Source organism: Aptenodytes patagonicus, chromosome 1, assembly GCF_965638725.1.
Source record: "Aptenodytes patagonicus chromosome 1, bAptPat1.pri.cur, whole genome shotgun sequence".
Classification (NCBI taxonomy): domain Eukaryota; kingdom Metazoa; phylum Chordata; class Aves; order Sphenisciformes; family Spheniscidae; genus Aptenodytes; species Aptenodytes patagonicus.
In genome coordinates this window covers 131,433,290-131,454,304 of record NC_134949.1, presented here as the reverse complement: position 1 = coordinate 131,454,304, position 21,015 = coordinate 131,433,290, and the positions used below count along the sequence as shown (strand labels likewise).

Below are 21,015 nucleotides of genomic sequence, written 5' to 3'. Positions count from 1 at the left end.
GAAGTTATTAAAGAAAGCTGTAATAGCATTGTTTAATACTGCGTTCTAAAAGAGTAAGAGTTTACAAACATCACAGAAAAAAAATAACTAATTGAAATTGTTATTTCCAAGTCTTCCAATGGTAGACAATCTTTTGCTAAAAAGAGACAAAATTTACAACTTCAAAACCCCACGTCAGACTTAACCATTTGTGTCCTACATTAACAATAGTACAATATTAAAATTTTAAAAATCCCATAACTTTTAAGATGAAACGAGGAAAAGCAAATCAGTGAAAAAGATCATGACATAAGAGGTAAACAAAATGTAGGAGTAAGTATCACTTATATGAAGGCAAAACCTTGCACATTTCAGGCTAGCATGAGATGTTTTTAAAAATCAAGCAATCCCACAAACAACTCATATACTGAATAATCTCCATGGAAATTCCTTTCTGTCTGTACATGTAACTTGTAAGGTTAAGATTTTCATAAAGACTATAATTTGCAATAGTTTATGGGATTCATCCGTGCTAATTTAGGCATTTAAAGCTGGACCTGTAAACAGAAGTTTGTCATTCTAATTTCTCTTTTTAGACAAAGGAAAGAAAGGTATTCCAGAGCAATTCCCCCTCATCCTCGGATAACACCTAGCCTAAGTCTGAAAAACTATATTTAAAAGCTTACTTTTTCCAACCAATATACATGTTATATACAATATATACGACATATATCCATATACACACACATAGATAGGCACACACAATCACACATGGATTGATGAAAATGATCCTTGAATGTATGACCTTATTCTAAAACACACACCATATTTTTAGAATTAGGCAACACGTCTCACTACAATCCAGTTTTGCAAATATGGACAATTACTATAAAATCTTTTATATAAGTGGTTCAGTAAGGAGGGAAGACATTAAGAGTAGATGTTAACTTGTCTAATATGTTGATACAGAATTAGAAATTATCAACGTTATCACAACCAACTCAGAATAAAGCAAAAAAAAAAACCCCCAAACTCTCTCTAGGATCTCAGAGGGACATCACCCCAATTAACTTCTTACCTGTGTGCTGCTCTGAAAAAAAAAAAAAATCTTACTTTTGTAAGGAAACTTACTATTTGTTTTCAATACAATTGACAGATTAATTACATAGCCATATGTGACACGTATTAGCAAACTTTCCACAAGATTAAACTGCAAATAGTAACAGCAGCATATGAACTTTTGACCATCGTACCCAAGGAGGGGGATATCAACTATGTCATCTTCTATTAAAAGAAGTAGTCTATCTTGAAGATCATCTTCACTCTCAGGATAATACTCCACAAAAGCTGTAACTTGAAGTCCAGATGCAACAGGTTTTTCTGGATTTTCCACAATCAATTTAAACTGTAATTTAAAAAAACACAAGTATTTTTTTAAATTGTTAAACATTTCTAGGTTAAAAAACATATACATGTGGTTCATTTTCAGAATAATAAGCAGATTGATTTAAAATTCACAACCAACTTTAAAATACGCAGGATTTTATAGAATTTCTCTTCCTATTTACTGAAGTCCAGATGTTTTAAGGTAAAACAGAAAGACAGAATGAATACTAACCCATCAAATTATATGGAAGAGTTGGTTTAGCAAAATATCATTTCTAGTCTTTCCGAGAGAGTTCTAGCTTTTGCTACTGTTGCAATAAACCTTCTGAAGCAACACAAAATTAAGTCAGCTACTACTCAACGCAGAATCTTTTTGGTACCTGAGAAAGTAACAAGGATTAAGTCTCAGTCCAAAGCAGCAAGAAAAGGAGACAGCATAAGCATTTTCTCTAGGTCTGACTGACATTCAGCTGATGTCAACAGAAAGTCTCACTGTACATTGAAAATCTGCTTGAAAGGCCCATGGCACCTCCAATTTTGGGGGTCAAATGAAAGAGAGAAAAACAGAAGCAGCTGACAGAAAGCACCTTTTTCCTCTCTCAAAAGATAATTGTGGATTTGTTGTGGTCTGTAAGCATCTGCTTATATCCAACACCCCCAGCACATCTTTCCTTGAACAGAATACACAAGTAACCTACTAGCACGTAGTGGGAAATCCAGCAGTTCCCACATTCCTAGGAAAGCATCACAGCAAGGTCTAGAGCTTCTCTGGTGTTTCAGTCTCCTTACAATTCACATCACTCTGTGCACAACAGGCTTCTGCTCTGTATGTCCAGTTTAATGTATGTTTATTTCTGAGAGTCATCTCAGTATTCTTTACATTTTCTGTTCTAATTTATGTTTGAAATACGCAAACATATAATTTACTATTTGTTGATTCTATTATCTGAGCATCTCCTTCTATTCCTTTAAAGTTTTCCTAGCAGTATAAACACTCAGTTAAAGGAAAATTGTTACGTAATATGCATCATGATTATGGGTTTGATTTTTTAAAGACTAGCCATGTTTTAATTTTGAAGCGTGTAAAATTTCTCTCTTCTCTAAAAAGAATTGAACAGCCATGCATATTCATTCCATACAAGGGAAAATGAATATATTGTACTAAGAACTTTTAATGAAACCTATGGAAAACTGTTTTGTGATCTAAATTCCCTGAAAGGCATTTCTTGGCCATGCACTATGACAGCTCAAGGAAGGTTATTTTTCAGTTCTTGCACTCTATGAATGTAATGCCTCAGAAAATTTACAGATGAGTTATATACTTCAGAGCCATGTAATCACAGATAGCAGCATAAGATCTGGGAATGAGAAAGGGCAACACAACAGACCTTTCCAGAACCGAGCACGTGAAGTGGAATCTTGTCCCCTAACTGTTATATTGGTCGTCTCACGCACAATAGCATTAAAATACTCAGCAAAAGGCACGAGATAGAGGTAAAAATTCATAAATTATGATTGAGCAACCTTTTCTCTTTTCTGAAATTGACTTTGCCTTTCCATTTCTGGAGCACATGAAAAATTGATAAGGCTGATGAAAACTAACAAAACAGAATAAGCCCAGCGCTACCAAATCAAGCACTCTCAACAGTTTCCAGCTCGTTCCAAAATTCTTCAGTTACAGTGTAATAAAAATCAAGCTGTCTACATCATGCAAATTAGAAAATTTTAGGGGACAATAAAATGCATACAGTCTTGGCCACTGTTGCCCTCAAAAAGAAAGGCTGACTACTCAGATAGTGAAATTATCCAAGGTACTTCAACTGTCTGATAATCATTTTCATGTCTACCCCAGAATACGCTTATTCATAGTTTAAGTTTGGCAACACAAAGCAATGTCAGCTTCTGTTCAACCCCCAATGCCAGTTCAACCCTTTGATACTAATTTTGACGTAATTAACATATAATAAACTAGCTAGATGAAAGACCAAAATAAAACTACTAACCACAGCTGGATTTTGCTGGGCCCACATAGGTTACAAGTCAAGGGCTAAACTGGTTAGAATTGTAAAGATGCATTTGCCTTTAAAAAGTCTGGCTAGGCAATGATTTTTCCAGAACTAATCAGATGCTGTTAATAATAATCATACTATCTTGAGATAAGACTGTAAAACCCTCTTTTCTGAGGAAGCTCTCCACGAGCAAGCACCACAAATGGACTACTTCACTCAAAAAACTTAGAAGAATACGATACAGAAACAAGGTAATAGAGCTATCCATCAGCCCTATGGAAATCCAAGCAAAAACAATTTCAAAAGTTGTGCCCTTCAGCTGATCTGGAACACTTCACAAATTTGTCGTTCGCACCATAGCAAAGTGATCCATTTCTACATAACGCTCCCTGAAATAACAAGGAACTCATGGGCTTCTTGAGGGATAAAATTTCTGGAGAGTACAAAGCCAGCCAGCAAAGCTAAGCAGGATTTGTTACCAACAAGGGACTTGATGTAGTAAGACATACAAGCAAGCTAATTTACTTCTATTGAAACTATGGATTTAACAAACAAGGAAGCTCTCTTCAAATTGTTTACGACCTCAGGAAAATACAGAACTGGGAAGACTGGACTTCATTTCATTCTGACTTACAAGCTTCAAACGAGCAGCCTCATTTGAAGCCCTATACGAGAATATTTTTCAAGTATCATAGAAATGACACCTACATGTTCTCACAAGAAAATGATGAACCAGGACTTGCTCCCTCCTTCAGAACTGTCACACAAGAAGCAATCCAGACAACTTTGGCTCTAAGAATTGCCTCTTATTCTTTCCAGTTTATCTAGTTATTCAACTATTTTAAATTAATTTCCAATTCACTGGCAAATTCCAGCCAGTCTCATAAGCTGCTCTGGCATCCATGGTAGCATTTAATATTTGCAGTAGCTGAACACAGACAAGCATTTACACCTGCCCAAGCAACCTCTCACACAGGACCTACCTAGCTGGGCAAACCTGTGGGCAGACGTCGCCCCGCAAAACTGCGGAAAATAAAAGCGGGGCCTCGAGACACACTTTTCCTCTGGCAATGTTCTGCACCTCAAGGAGGGCCTGGCAAGCGCGAGGGGAGCGGGCTGCGTACCAGTTCCTCAGGGCAAGCCCGGGAGGGAAGTATACAGACCCGCGGGACTCGGGTCGGAGTGGGGTGCTCCCACGAGGCACTACCGTTATTGACGCACAATGGAGTGGTGCGAGGTGCTGTACAAACAAACACAGAGCCGACAGCTGACTTGGAGAGGCAGGCCTCGACGACGTTACCCACCCCCACCCGGGCCAGGGGGCGCAGACACTCCCCGCCGCATCCTTTCCCGCCACCCCTCACCTGGGGCCGGCGCGGCGGCAGCAGCTGGAGGCGACAGCTCTCCACCCGCCGGTTCTGGACGCTGAGCGCGGCGCGGTAGCGGCGCCCCGGCACCGCGTCCCTGAAGAGCAGTTCGGCCGGGGCGATGCGCACCCCGGCCACGTCCCGCCACCCACCCGCCATGGGCGCCGCCGCCGCCGCCGCCTCACCCGGGCGGCCAGCGCGACCTGGAAACGATCACTTAGCAACGGACGCAGGACGCTGATTGCAAAAGAGCGGCGCTTCCAAACCCACCAATCGGAAGAGGAGAGACGGGGTAGAGGCGGGGCGGGGCGGGGCGGGGCGAGCGGCCCGGCCCAGTACCGTTCGGCGGAGGTAGTAGAGCTGGTGGGGTCTGGGTGTCTGCGGCCGCGCGGTTTCGTTGCTCAAAGGAAGGGATTTTTAGCCCGAAGCTGTGGCGTTTCCTTGTGGTCTTCCTCAGGCGTGCAGCCTGAGTCCGCCCTGCTACGCCCTCACACACTGCCGCCTCAGAAGGTGCGGGAGGCGCGGTAGGCTGGGCTGTCGGGGCAGGTGGAGGGCCGCCATTTCATGGGCGCTAGGTCGGGCAGGAGCTGGAAGGAAATAAAAACCTCAGACCCGCTGTTCTTTGGAAGCGCGCCAAAATGACCACATCCCTTTGGCCTCTGTTTACAAGTGAAGAGATACCTGAGCCGGTGCTCCCCCGTGGGGCTCGGGCTCCGGCTTGTCCAGCACAGTCCCTTTTGTTCACCTGAAGTGTTTTCCTGCTATGAGTCCCTCTCCAACAATGGCCCAGGACAGTGAAGGGTGATACAAACATGGATGCTCTTCCTGCCCTAGGTTTCTTAAAGATGGATTAAATTGAAATAGAAATTATCTGATTTCTCTTCTGGGCATGCATGTTAGTCACGGACTTGGTCTACATAGAACCAAAGCAGGGCGCTAACATGCCTGTTGGTGGGAAGCTCAGTGTCTGCAGTGCCAGTGACTACACTAATAATTCACTGCATGCATTTATTGAGTGGTGAAAGACGTGTTCCTGTTCTGTATCCCTATGCTTTCCTATGCTGTAATTTAAGTGGTAAAATGAAGTTCACAATAATCCAGCACTTAGGCAGACTTGGAGGTAGATAATGGGCCATGTTGTTCCTTGCTTCAGTGTAGCAGAAGCAAGGAGGGGGGAGCAGCACGCACAGCATGCACACAGAACTTTAAACATCAGTTTTGATTAACCCAAAATGTTTCGCCTTGGATTACTTCATCCCCTGAAAGTGCGTGAGGACTCAAATTATTTATATTTTAAAAGTCAAACGTGAGAAGCTGCAAACATGGATGGCACAGATCAGGAGAACTACAAAGTACGAAAAGGGCAAAAAGTCTGGTTTTAGTGGGTCAAGAAACCTTGAGGGAGCAAGGAGAGAGGAGGGCCTTTGTTTCTGTTGTTGGGGAAGGATGCTAACAGGTCTTTTTGTCTGTCTTAAAAATTCAAGTGATGGCTACCCATCTGTAGATTACCGAAGCATGAGTGGGAATGTGACATTGCGAGCACTAAGGGTAAAATCCAGGCATCTGAAGGGAGTTCTTTGGGAAGACTGCTTGAATCTCTTTTATGGTAACATGATTGTACTTAACTGATACACACAAAAAAAGGAGAAAAAATTAAAGGAGAAGATTACCTTATCAAAGAATTAAAATCCTTCTGCTTTTTCACTAGAGAACGGAGAACACTCCTACATAGTTTCTCTGATCCTTGAATGAATTCTTGAGGAAAGTCAAGGGACACAAGATCAGACCTAAGAAATATCTGATCCAAAGAAAGGGAAACCTTTGAGACTTTATACAGACATCATGATGGTGCCAAAAAGTCACAAGCTCATTAGTTTATCTTACTTTAGGTTATTCCTCAGTTTTCACATTAAAGTAACGTGGAAATGTTCTATCTTTCTGATCACACATTCTGGTACTTGGAAATAATCAAATTCAAAGTGAACAACTAACTAACTAGTTCAGAAAAAATGTCAAGTATGTCACTTGTTATATACTATTTCATAGCCAAGTAGTCAGTCACAAACTTATTTTTTCCATTCCACTGAGAATTATAGCAACATTTAATATTTTTAGCAAAACTATTAGAAACAAAAATTGCTTATGATTTTTCATTTCAGTTCAGACCTTGCTGGAGTACAAGAGGATCCTCAGAAGGTCCCTGCCTTCTCTACTCCTCCTGACTTTCCTGGTGTCCTACATTCACATCTGCCTCCCGGGCAGGTCACTAGCCTTCATTCTACTAACTGAGCTCCATGTTGGGCCATATAATAAACCTGACCTGTGAAACAATCCAGGGTAAAAGCACTCATACACAAACCTCTTTTTTGGTGTCACTGGAGGAGGGTTGTCTTCAGCAAGATAAATTCTCGGCTTCAGTTTAGAGCACTAGTTCACGAACAGTTGAAGCAGCACTATTGACAGGGTGGTAATTGACATTGTGAGTGGAGGCTGAAGCAAGCAGCAGAGACAGAATCTTTAAAAACAGATTCTGTCATAAAAGAATTTGTAGCAAAGAACACTGGCCTTACTTTCACTTGATTCAATGTAGATATGTCCATACAAATTTTTTATCAATTTAACTAAATTTTTAAAAAACAAATTTTAACTGTGATTTAGCTTGTGTATAGAGGAGCCAAGTTCTGCATTAAAAGACTCCTGATCTCTCTGAAATAGTTTGGCTAGGCTCTCTTCCTCTTCTGAAAACCATTATATCCAAATGCTTACTATTGCCATCATTAAGATATCTCATTATAAAACAACATTAGATAATGGAGTCTGCTCCTTCCTTTCCTCAACTTATGCTGGCTTCATAAAACTTTATTAGTCACCTAATAATCATCCCCAAAGAGAAAACTATTATAAAGGAATAGGTGTACTTTGTTTTGATGACAGAATCCTTTATAACTAGTGCTAGGGTATGGATTATGTGTATTCCTTCTCCTTTATCACTAAATCATATGACCACATGAAGTGTGATTTTATTTCTGCAAAAATTCATGCTATTTTACAGTGCAGTAAGCTGCACATTGCATTTACCTTAGCAGTATCAGATGATGAATAATAAAGCTTCACAGCAAACTTCTCAAAATTGTATTATAGTCATCAGAGTGAAGTGTATAACCTCACATAAATCTCCATCACACCTCAGTTTCTGAGTCACTTCCAACTTTTATAAGCCAGACTTTCCAGACCTGAAACTTGTTTGACTATCCGCTGATCTGGCTATCCTCCCAGGTTCCAGGCAGAAAACCGGAATAGCATGGTTAGTTCTTTACAGTTAATAGATGAGGCTAATTTGTTTAAAATGAAATAGCCCCCAGCTTGTTCAGATCTATCCTGGGGCCACGGCCAGGTAAAATGAGATGCAGAATCAGAAAGCCATCACGAGTCTGTTTTCCCCTGCTGCACAGGAGAAAACATTAAAAAACGTGTATTAGAAAACAGCGAGACCTGAGACGCCAGTCCTATCTGCCCATGTTCTGAACGCGGGTCAAAGATGCTTGTGCACTGACTGAGTCATCTATGAGATCAGAAGTAGCTCTCACTCATCCAGGGATCTCTAAAAACACAGACAAATCCCTTCAGAAAGTATTCAAGATGTTAGAAAAAGGGGCGGTTAAAATTATCATAAAGGCTGTTTATTTTACAGTAATTCAGCAACAAGAAATGACAGTGATATCTGAGATAATTAAACTAATTTGAACAAACTGCCACTCATACTGCACTTCGTTGCTGGAATCTGACTCCAGAGGAACTGTGAATTGAACTGTGAATGCTGACCTGTTTATTCTACTTCAGGAGGAATAAATATATTTAGAATATACTAGAAGGAAATAGGGCCACTTACTGGTAAAACAAAGTGTGTGCGAGAAGCAGAACTAATGAAGATTTTATTGTGTCTTTTTGCTCAACAAAATCATCAGTCTTCACAAAATGTGTAAGAATTGCGAATCTGAGACCTCCTTCCTTCTTAGATCGAGTTGAAAGGAGTGGGACCAAAATTATTGAAAAAAGGGAGCGACAGGGAGATTGTCAATTAGACAAGGCAATCACAAATACCTTTCCTTTTTTTTCTTTTTAGAGAGACTGTAGAGATTGGTAAATGTGTATTGGGTTTGTGTGGCAAGATTTGGGGGGGGGGCTGCAGGGGTGGCTTCTGTGAGAAGATGCCAGAAGCTTCCCCTATGTCTGATAGAGTCGCTGGCCAAAGCTGAGCCAATCAGCTACAGTGGTAGTGCCTTTGTGATAACATATTTAAGAAGTGGGAACTTGAACTGGAAGCAGCTGGGAGAGGGGAGTGAGGATATGTGAGAGAAACAACTCTGCAGACACCAAGGTCAGTGAAGAAGGAGGGGGAGGAGGTGCTCCAGGCGCCAGAGCAGAGATTCCCCTGCAGCCCCTGGAGGAGACCATGGTGAGGCAGGCTGTCCCCCTGCAGCCCATGGAGGTTAACGGTGGAGCAGATATCCACCTGCAGCCCGTGGAGGACCCCACACCGAAGTGGATGCGCCTGAAGGATGCTGTGACCTTGTGGGAAGCCTGCACCGGAGCAGGCTCCTGGCAGGACGTGTGACCCCATGGAGAGAGGAGCCCACGCTGGAGCAGGTTTGCTGGCAGGAGTAGTGACCCCGTGGGGGACCCACGCTGGAGCAGTCTGTTGCTGAAGGACTGCGCCCCGTGGGAAGGACCTATGCTGGAGCAGTTTGTGACAAACTGCAGCCCATGGGAAGGACTCGTGTTGAGAAGTTCGTGGAGAACTGTCTCCTGTGGGAGGGACCCCACACTGGAGCAGGGGAAGAGTGTGAGGAGTCCTCCCCCTGAGGAGGAAGGAGCGGCAGAGACATGTGATGAACTGACCGCAACCCCTGTTCTCCATCCCCCTGTGCCGCTCAGGGGGAGGAGGTAGAGAAAATTGGGAGTGAAGTTGAGCCTGGGAAGAAGGGAGGCGTGGGGGGAAGGTGTTTTAAGATTTGGTTTTATTTCTCATTACCTTACTCTGACTTTTGAGTGGCAATGAATTAAATTAATTTCCCCGAGTCGAGTCTGCTTTGCCTGTGACAGTAATTGCTGAGTGATCTCCCTGACCTTACCTCAACCCATGAGCCTTTTGTCGTATTTTTCTCCCCCTGTCCAGCTGAGGAGGGGCAGTGATAGAGCGGCTTGGTGGGCACCTGGCATCCAGCCAAGGTCAACCCACCACAAAAACAAAAAACCTGTATCATAAATACATACAGTCTCCATTATTCGGCAATACGTTTTAGGGCTCCAAGAGCCACACACTGAGCTATTTTATGTATCTATAGAGCAGAAACAGAGTGATTTTATCAGTGTAATCCTTCAGTTTAGCTAAATAGCCTGACTAGGAGGAAAGTCCTGTACTGCTGTAACATGACAATACTGATTTGGGGACCAAGGCTAGTACCGGCACACAGTGCTGAGCTGAACATTTTGGTCTTACAAGCTCGCAGCAGTTAGTCCAAAGTTTTCAGCACCAGGCTCTATATAACAAATTACAGATGTGCCCTTTGTTTCCTGCAGTCTGCTCCAATGGAAATGCTTTCTGCATCTGGTATCTTTTTTAGTCACAATGTGTGAAAACATCATTGTTCATGAAAAATTTAGTAACTCTAAAAGCATCCATATCCACTCACAGATTTCATGTATTAGAGAAATATAAAAATTGCTGGGTAGAAAGAAAAATGATTGAACCGCACTGAGAAACATGATGAAGATGTATGTTTCTGAGCTGGGCAGATCATCTCTGATCAAAACAGTACATAACTATGGGGAAGCTGCGTATATATAAGGATAATAGGAAATTCAGATAAGGGATAGCTCTGAAAATCTCTCATCTAAATCAGGGGTTCTTTAACAGCTTCTTTAAAATCATGATATTTACCATGTTGAACCAGAGCAGTAGACTTTCCAGGCTGATATCAATATGTCAACAGCTATTGGCGTCAATGAATCAATATTAAATTTCCACTATACACAACTAAGATGCAATTTCCTAAAGTTACTAATGGTGGGATTCGTCTTGCCACACTTCACTGATGTAAAATCAATGTCTAGTCTAAGCTTCCAGTATGGTTAGGAGTGAGATAAGTACCTCCAGAGGATGATCATTCCCCTCCCTTTACACAGGTATTTAAAATAGAATTCCATATATCACATTGACTTTATACAGGTCTCCTGCTATCTAGTTACTTAAACAATTTCAAGAATCTTTTTCTTAGGCAGTAAAGATAAAATTATTGAGGAGCATATTAATGAACTTATTTTATTTTGCCTGAAGGCTGAAAATTACTGCCTAATCATTTTGTGGTACAATTATATGTATTTTTACTATACATGTATCTTTTACATTTTATATGCAATTTATCCAACTTAATTCCTTAGAATCCAAGTGCTTAGTAAGATAAATTAAGTTTGCATTGTGATCATCTGGAGTGTCGGATCACTCCCTGGTTTTCAGCTTTTTAGGTCCTCAGCATTCTGAGCTGCTTGATGCTTTTATTTCCTTGACTTCAATTACAGTTGGAAACCATTACCAGATATGTCTATATACTTTAAAAGCAATCAGACTGTGGTTCAGTATAAACTTCTATGGTTACTCGTTGCCTTATCAATCCACTTCGCCTGAAAATACTATCCCTAGTCCTCATGAATGTCACTGCAGCTTGCTGCATTATACTAGGAGAGCTCATTTGTCTCCATAAGTTACAGATGAAAGGATACTACCCAATTTAGCTGGGTCCTTATCCAATGATGGCCTTGAAGATCAATAGCAAAGCTTCAGAATTGTGTTAAATGGGAATTAGGATAGAACATATCTTGCAGAGCATAGAAGATACACACTCTGGGGAATTCGTGCTACTCAGTAGGTTAATGATGCATAGTGTCAACATATGCTTTCTTTTATGAATTTTACACTGATTTTTTTCAAATTGCTTTTTTAACATTTCTTCCCACACTAGGAAAAAAGGAGAAACATGGACATTCAAGTGACCTTCACTATTCCATTCATTATTTTATATATCTCTATCCTAATATTTCTTGCTCAGCTTAATCCTGTGTTTATATATTTTTTCTTCCGTTGAGGGTTTCTCCATGCTATTTGTTTTCCCTTTTCTAGTCACCCACTATTTTTAAATGCTGCAGTCTACCTGTAAATCTATCTGTAGATACTTTTCTTAATGCAGTTTAATATCCTGTCTGTATTGATATTTTGCATAAAGCAGACATTACATTGATTTCTTCTCGCTGACATCCATTTCTCTTTCTGACTGATCATATCAACATAGAGGTTCCACATGCCTTCAGCTCCTCCTTTCAACATGCAGTACTTTCACCTTATCTACACTTCATTTCACCTGCCATCATGTGGCCTAATTTGTCAGCTACAGATATAGCACGTTTATTCATTATGGTACTATAGATATGATTGTATTTTAGGCTACATATGATGGGCATTTTGCACTTTCTGATTTTTCCTAGTCATAGTGACAAACATTTAATGGGGAAAAGAAAGCATGCTTGCAGGTAAGACACTCATTGAGACTCAAGAGTTGACATCATTTTTTAATTTGGCAATAAACTTTCTTTCAGCAATTTCATTAAGCACCTATATAGTATACAACAAAATTACATCTATCAGTGCTGTAAGACAAGAATAGCAACAAGCAATGCATAATAAAAGCAATTATCCAGTGGGAATAGAGGTCACCAGTATTACGTCTTGAAGGCTATTCACACAGAGCTAATAGTTTGGGGAACTATTGAAAGCTGAATCTCATTTCTTCAGTACTTATTACTTTCTATTAACTGAAGAGGGATCCGCGTTCCTGAAATTACAGAAAGTGTTGCAAAATATCCTAGATTAATTCATAGCTAGCACAAGTTCATGTGTCTGTATGTGAAGAGATCCTCTCCACAGTGAGCTTCCACCACTGCAACATCTATCGCCCGCTGTAACAACTATTACCTTTCTATCCTGCTAAAGGTTCTCTGAAGAGTGGGTGGAAATGAAAGCTAAGCCGCCCAAGCTAAGTACCATATAAGGCAGAACAGTAGAAAACATCAGAAATGCTTTGCCTGGTCATGAAAAAAGCACATATATTCTGCTTTAGCATTGGCTGTGTGCTGACATGCCTGCACCCCAGCAGCAAACAGTGCAGCCATTTTATGGCAGTGCAGCAGGCGGTGCTCAAACAACCCCGGTTTCCCAGAGCGCCCAGGAGAGGGACGCTGCTTTCCAGAAGCAGCCCGCAGTGGTTAACTTCTCCGTAGCCCAGCACCGTCCCAGCCAGTAAACCACGCTCAAAATATTAATTGAGCAAGCCATGACAAAAGCATATTTTTACTTAATAATTTTGCAATATGTATATGCCTAAAACTGTAGACATGTTTACAGTGAAAATTAAACCCCATTAAATTGACGGTGTCCCCTATAGAATTCTTTCTTCCACCCTAACAGAGAACCATCTGCCTGTGTGCAGGCAGCTTTCCTATTTTCAGGGAGAAGCTGTGATTTTGTTGGCTTTACCTGGGCACTGTGTGGCCCCTCCTGCAGGTCAGCAAGTTCAATGTACATTTTGGAAATGCAAGAGGTTCCAAAAACTTTACAGCTGCTTTACTATAACTGGATACACCTATATCTCTGAGATCTAACTGCTTAGATATTTGGTGAAAGAAAATAGATAACAAAATTATTTGCAAGAGCACTATAAATTCCTAGGAAATATTGAAACAACCAAAATAAGTTCTTCCTGGACTTCATAAATAGCTTAGGGTGGATGAGTGCAATCTGACTTCTAGGTGAGAGGCATTTCCAATTAGAGAAGAAATCCCATTTAAGAGCTACTAATGTAATTTAGCAGGCTAATTAATAAATACTTTGATCATACCTTGATTAATCTGCTACAGAGAGCAAAAACCAGCATCTTTCAGCAATCTGCTGAGTGCCTCCTCTTAGGACTGATGGAGGGTTATGATCTGTGTACCATCGATTTGTGCAAAATAAAAGACAAATCCTGAAACAAGGTTCATTAACAATCGAGAGTGGTGAAGAGCACTCTTTCAGCAATCTGCTGAAAGTGGATCCACGTCTGCTCTCATGAATCCTACTTGGCACAGCAGTGCAGCAGGGGACAGACCTGCTATGGGAGGGGAGGAGAGGCAGTGAAGGGGAAGGAGGAGGAGGAAAGGCGAAGACAAAGGTCTCCGTTCCTGCTGGACACGTAGCCAGGCACTTGTCCATATTCACTGAGAGCTACTGTGGCGTGATCTTCTAATATTTGTATCTTTTTAAATAAAACATTAAGTTTAACAGTGTTTGTTTCTTATATCTCCATGTGTTCTCAGAAATGATCTGTGTAAGAGCCAAAGCAGCTACCATATACACTTTCTGCAGAGTTTTCTTGATAAACATTTCAGGGTCTCAAATTTTCAAAATAAGCAGAGTATTTGAGAAGAGTGTTTTTACACTCTTCCCCACTCTCGATTGTTAATGAACCTTGTTTCAGGATTTGTCTTTTATTTTGCACAAATCGATGGTACACAGATCATAACCCTCCATCAGTCCTAAGAGGAGGCACTTAGCTGAGCCTATCAGCCACAAGAATGGTAATGCACTAGGGATTTGTATGCATGACTTACTTCTCATTTGTCTTCCCTTGCAGGCCTCCCAGCACCGAGAACAGCTGTGCACTGAGCTGCAGAGATCAAGAAAGCTACTATATTTATGACAGTGCTCTTCTTTTCTCTGTTGCCAAAAGAGTGGTCAGATGTAGCATAGCAATTTATACTGCTGAATTCCATTATCGCAGTATTTTTATATTTTCAGCCACATTCTGAAAATAAATTCATCTGCCCAATGCCATTATCTATTGAGGAAGTGTAACAACATTTTAATACTGGTTTTAAATTCACTATATTTGAAATAGCTGTTTATATTTCACAGTGGCATAATTTAACTCAAATTCAGCATTCAGCAACCACTGGAACATTTACCTGCAAGTTCTTACCCATGGGGCTAGAAGCCAGCTTACGAAGTTTTTCAAGTTTCTAGCCAAGGACACAATAAGCTTTTCTTTATGGTAACATCACGAGGCCGGCATTCCTCTGTCATCCCATATAGCTTCAGGGGCCCAACTATCCACAGTTATTTAACACATCTCTTGTTACATCTTGCCACAGATTGTGAAGCATTTCCTGGTAGTCAGCAAAGTTGGTTTTTCATAGTCATCAGTGACATTTCATACCATTTAAGAAAAAAGGTGCTGTCATCATCTAATTAGACTTTCAGCAATATAAAAGCCTTGTGATTTACCAAGATCTAATTGCTTATTTAATTCCAGTAGCTGGAGTGGTACCAAAACTTATCCTTTAGAGAAACATCCCATCTTGGTATAAAGATCTCCAGTTCTGATGTATTTATATTCTTTGGTTGGTTCCAATAGCTAATTATCCTTATCTTCCCAGTGGCTCATTCACTGTACTGTCCTAGATCAGGGTCCATCATCTATGGACAAACTCACTATGTCTCTAAATCCAAGATCTGTGGCTGCAAATAAAGATGCTGTCACTAGTATAGAGGTAATCAAAGACACCAAGAGAAGTTTTATTGACACTTTGAATAGTAGATGGTTGTTCTGGCATTTGAAATAAATTACCGGCATTCCAGAAATCTCTAGCCTCATCTTAGCTATATTCAGCCTCCACTTAAAACCTAAAAAAGTCAAGGGCACATAAGCATAGAAATAGTCTATTAACATGTAGTTAAAATTACAAACACATATCCCAGTTATGCAGGACATTAAGATATAAGAAATCAAAAATCTTTGTTGTTTCTGAAGCATTTAAACACTATAGATGAAAGATAAACAAATATAAATGTGAATGTAAGAAAAAGTAAAAAAAAAAACCCATAGAAATAACTTTTCTTCTGTCTCCCACACTACCAAGATCACAATTGAAGCATAGTTCGGTGTGTTTTCAACTGAACATACTAGGGAAGTTTGCTAGAAGTTTGGCACAAAGTCTTTGAAGTATCTGAAGCAACTAGAAAACATTTCACGCATTGCTAGAACAAAATAAGTAATGAAGTATAATAAAACATCAAAGATGTGAAAATGTTTATGCAATGAGACAAGTAAGAGCTGTAGGTCATTAGGTGCAATTTAGAAAGATGTGGAAGATGAATTCATACATGAAATATAGCAGACTGAGAAGCTGTAATAGTGAACAAATATGTATATTATTCAATATATAAAATGGTGAAAGAATACATTAATACTTATTAAGGTCAATACTAACAGTAAAGCATAAAGAAGAGTTGGATTATTTAGCTGGCAGGTGTGTAGTAGATTGAAGAGTATGTTGGGATGCAGGCTTATGTTCACTGCAGTTGCCTCAGTTTCTCTAGATTAGCACGTATGGTTTTCTTAACAGTGGAAAAAGTTAAGGGTGATGGCGTAGTCTGGGCAAAATGTTAGTGGTCATTGAGAATTCATTTGGGAACAAATCCTTGCGCTGAAGACAGTGGAGCATCCTGATGCAGAGCACTGACTGCTCCGTTGTCACCCGAGAGGTAGAAGGAGAAAGGGAAGGAGTTGAAAAAGGCATGGATGAGACAGCCAGGTACAGACCATGGGCTTTAAATGATACCTGGGGAACAGCTGCCTACCACTCCCCACTGCAACTGATCTTGCACTATGCTGAGCCTACGTTTGTAGATCTTGAAGGGATTTAGTCCTGGTAACTGCAGTTTCCACAGCGAAGCCAAGCAGCTGCTGGTGGGGCTAAGCTGTCAATTTTACTGCTGAAAACTGGCTTCTAAAAGATTCAAAGGACATCCTTATCTGGAGGTGCTCCAGAGGGGTCACAGAGAGTAAGTGAGGTGCTGTAACATTGGCACCCTCTCAAGGGTCCAGAAGAGTCTGAGGTACAGAAACAGCTGAGTAGCTGCCCAGCTGAGGAGGTGACTGAAGGAGACCAGGAGCCACCTGTAGGCAGCAAGGCCCCGACTCAGGCAAATACTATGTAAAACAGCAAAAAGGGTAAAATTGCAGAAATACTACTGCATTCAGCTAAAAGGGGCTGAGGAATAGAATCTACAATTACACTTTTTCCTCTCTGTCAGAAATATGTAGGGGCTGTACACAGCCTTCTCCATCATGATCGGGTGGCCTGCATTCAAACACAAAAGATTACATAAATTATTTAGTCTCTCTGAATAAGGGCAATTCTTTGTAGCTGCTCTGTGCCTTTGCTCTCAATGAGTCATTTTTAGGAGGGCAGATCATGCACATCGTTTGACAACAAGCTTCTGAAGACAGCGGTTCTTTCACGTCAAATGTATCCTGTTTAGATCAGTAGATTAGCCTAACCCATGACTGTCATTTAGTAACAGTAAAGGTTTTTCAGTAAGTTAAAAAGAAAAGGGGACATCTTTTACTCCTAGATTCTAAAAGGGAGTCCTAGAAGTGGCATTATTTCTTAGAAATCTAGATATTGAAAGTCTGTAAGCATTTTTGCAAAGAACATGAGTTTGTATTTTAAAGCTGAATGACTAAATACAGCACATACTTCAAAAGGCTTTTTTGTAACTCCCTAGAAAGGGAATGTTGCAAACAAGAAGCAAACAAAGAACCCTCACATAACTTACTCTTCTACAAATGAGAAAAACAATTTCAGAAAGGCATGGACTTAGATAAAATACAAAGAAAAGTCTGCTTTTACTTTTTCAGGCCATCCTGTCACTATCTATGCAGCAGTCAGAGGCTGCAGCATACACTGGGGTTTCACAGCTGTGAAACTCAGAGTACAATGATTCTTCCTTCTGCTTGTCCTTACTCTTTGTCTTTGTTACCTAATACAACTGATTATTTTATCCTCAGTATGACCCTTTAAAAATTGTCTTTGTTAGTTATGGCCCTCTTTGTTAGCTATGACCCTCATCTATCTTTGACAAACTCGCTGCTTTTAGATCTGTCCCTCTATGGATCACTTTTTTAATTTACCTTTCTCAAGTTGATTTTCTTTCTGCCTGAGTTACTCTGAATATTGTTTCTTCCTTTAGATTTTTTCTAGTTGTAAGGTTTAATATTTGTCTGATTCAGTAATCTATATTCACTTATCATCATTCTTTCTGATTGTCATTATTTTGTCAGTTTTCTTTTTCATTTGGTGATTTATTTCATATCCCAGCCTGCCCAGAGCAACATCTTTTTGATTCATTCGTTTCCCATTTATTTTTAATCTTTTCTTCTCTTTCCTCTCCATGACTCAGCCTGTGTTTCCCATACTTTGTGCTTTTATTGTATTTGTAGCTATTTTTCGCTTGTTCAGCATCAACTACTGGAACTTTCAAAGGGCGTGAATACAGAGAGGCGGCTTCTGTCCTGAATGGGATGATGTCAGCAACGCAGCTTCTGAAAGCACATTTCATTCCACTGACTTGATAACAATTAGGAATCACAAAACAAATTGGTCTGTTATATCTGTAAGATAGAGCTCTTGAATTTGTCCCCTGCAATTTGTTTCAATTTTATTCCACTTAGATCTTGCAATTTTATGGCAAATTGGTGTAGCTGTTCAAAACAAACACATTGCATGGTCCTGCAAGAAACAATTTAATGGCAGCCAGTGATCATGAAATCACCACTTCAAATTAATTAGTAAGTCAACATCATTGCAGTTTGCAAAGCAATCCTTTTTACTTTCAGTTTTGGAAATATCTTTCATACTTGCAGCAATGCAGGTTAATTTCAAAGTACCGTGTCGGCATTGCAAGAGTAACTACTGTGTAAATTTAGTGTAATACTGCTTTAATCTCAAGCATCATAAAACCAACAATATTAATTCTCCATTACTTCTGTATTGCAAGTATCATTTAATAAAGGATAGATGTCCTCTTTTTCTGTTCTACTCAACCTCTTTGATCTGAGTAGGGTTTCTTCCAGCTCTAACAATCACATCCTACAGCATGCCTTCCCAGTCTGTTCAGTTTTCTGAATATCACCATGATATATGACGCTATATGTGAGAGATATATGTGAGAGAAATATATGTTTCATGGCAATTCAAGATTGAATACTTGAGCCTTAGTAGGAAATTAAAAAAAGATTCTGTCCCAGAATTTCAAGAAAGGATCACAGCCGTTGGTGTGATTTATAAGATAACTGAATGGTGCTTTCCAATCCAATTTCTCATGTAATACTTTTACTATAGTTTATTCATAGATTTTTTCCTTTGGTGACAGTATTAAATCTTGTAGTCTGATTTCCATTATAGCACAGGCTATTAAACTTCACATAAATACTTTTGCAGAGGCCAGTAACTCCTAAAGAAAAATTCTATCATGTCTTCCAAGAGATATCCACCACTGATTTTATAACATTAACAGTGGAAACCCCAACCTCTTTTGACAATTGTTCTTGTTGTTTATCAGCCTTGCTGTTAAAAAAGTAACAAAATAAAAATATGCCAAATTTGTACTTTGAATATTTTTGGCTTTAATAACCAAGCACAGATTATTGTTTTGCTTGGTTCCACTGAGAAGCCTTTATTGTTTAGTATTGTTTTCCTTTGAAAGTGCTTATATACTCTTATAAGGCCACCTTCTATTTGATAAGTTAAAGAAGTCCAACGTTTTCAGCATCTCGGGGTGTATTTTAGTGAATGGGCTATTTCTGATGAACAGCATTTAGTTTAGCACTGCCCACATGTTAACAATCATGGTGCAAAACTCTGTCAGATGTTGTATGTCTTCATTCAGTGCTCAACTCACTGGTTTAATACATAAGGACTTCTGGACATATAATTAATATTCTTTGTTTTTCTGTAAGGTAAGACAATCTCTTACTGTATCCAGGCACACACAGAGGTGTCGCAGTGGTTAGTATGTTCCTGAGAAGTGTGAGAGTAGCAAACCAAAGGAAAATATCTGGCCTTCATCCTATATAGGTCAGGAATATATATATACAAAAAGAACTCATTTGAGGGCACCAGTATAAAGTCTTGTTTGAGAGATTATATAAATCTATATAAATCTCTTCTGAGGGCACCAAAAAATCTTGATTGACAGAACTACACTACTGAAGGAGAAGTGTTCAGGAACACTGATGCATTGAGTATGCAACAAAGATGTCTGCTACAGTAAAGCCTTGGAGTCATTTTTGTGATTCCTCTCTGCCCCTCTCTGTTCTTTCAACTATCTTTTTTAAAGTGTTGATATCACAACTGCATACACTAGGAATTTTGTGTAGAGATGTAAAATCATCTCCATATTCCCTGCTTATAGTTCTGCGTTTTATGTACCATAAACCTTTTGCTATGGCAAATCACACATGGAGACAATGCTGCGTCTCTACTAAAACCTCTCATTGTTTTCCAGGACACAGACTCTGTCCTGTTAAATAAGACCTACAGTCTTATTCCTCGTCATATGTCCTTCTAGCAGTTTGTGTTAAAGTACAGTGTGTTTCATTGAGCTCAACTTTCTCCCTTGTAATCCAGAATACTCTGTTTGGGTGACTTGTTTTTCACACTTTTTACCACTTTGGACCATTCACAAATGTTAACACCACTGATGTTATTTTTTACTTATTTCTGCTAATCGATTGAAAATGATGAAGAACACAGAGCTGATGAAAACAAAGCTGATTAAGAACTAGAACTAATCACTAGAGAACCTTCCTAAAAATGTCATCGTCAGTAATAACTCTCTGCTGACAAGTACTCTTTGAGTCCTGTAAGCCCGTTCTTAATCCATTTAAGATGTACTTTATTGATACTGCATAGTCCTAATATTTTTATCAGCATGTCATTTATAGTAAATCAAATGCTTTACAGAAGTCCATTATGTACTTACTTTTGTCAACTATAATTGTAAGAAGGAAATAAAATATATTTGACAAAGCCTATTTTTCATAAAATCATGTTTACCAAACTTAATTATAAACCCTTCTCTTTTCATTTTTTATCAACAGAATCTTTATCATTTTTCCACTATTTTGCCAAGAACTTAAGTTATCTAGCAAGCCTCCTGTTACCTTCTCTCCCCCCCGCCCCGAACATTTTGGATACTCATAAAATACTAGTATGTTTTTGTTCTTCAGAATCATCCACATGCAAGGACTTACTCAAAACTGACATTTGCGGGACACAATCCTGAAAGTCATTGCTTTTAGGAATCCTGGGTGTAAGCTGTCTAGGTTTGCCAATGTGAA

The 21,015-nt window shown here is 39.7% G+C and overlaps 1 protein-coding gene across 1 annotated transcript in view; it reads right to left on the bottom strand.

The window, feature by feature from the left end:
• CFAP47 (cilia and flagella associated protein 47) overlaps positions 1–4,900 on the bottom strand; it is a 371,213-nt gene extending 366,313 nt beyond the window's left edge. Inside the window, exons 1-2 of the mRNA XM_076355671.1 lie at positions 4,739–4,900; positions 1,233–1,384 (exon numbers count right to left, since the gene is read on the bottom strand). Coding sequence (XP_076211786.1) covers positions 1,233–1,384; positions 4,739–4,900 — 314 coding nt within the window. The remainder of the gene's footprint in view (positions 1–1,232; positions 1,385–4,738) is intronic.
• Positions 4,901–21,015: the final 16,115 nt, after the last annotated feature.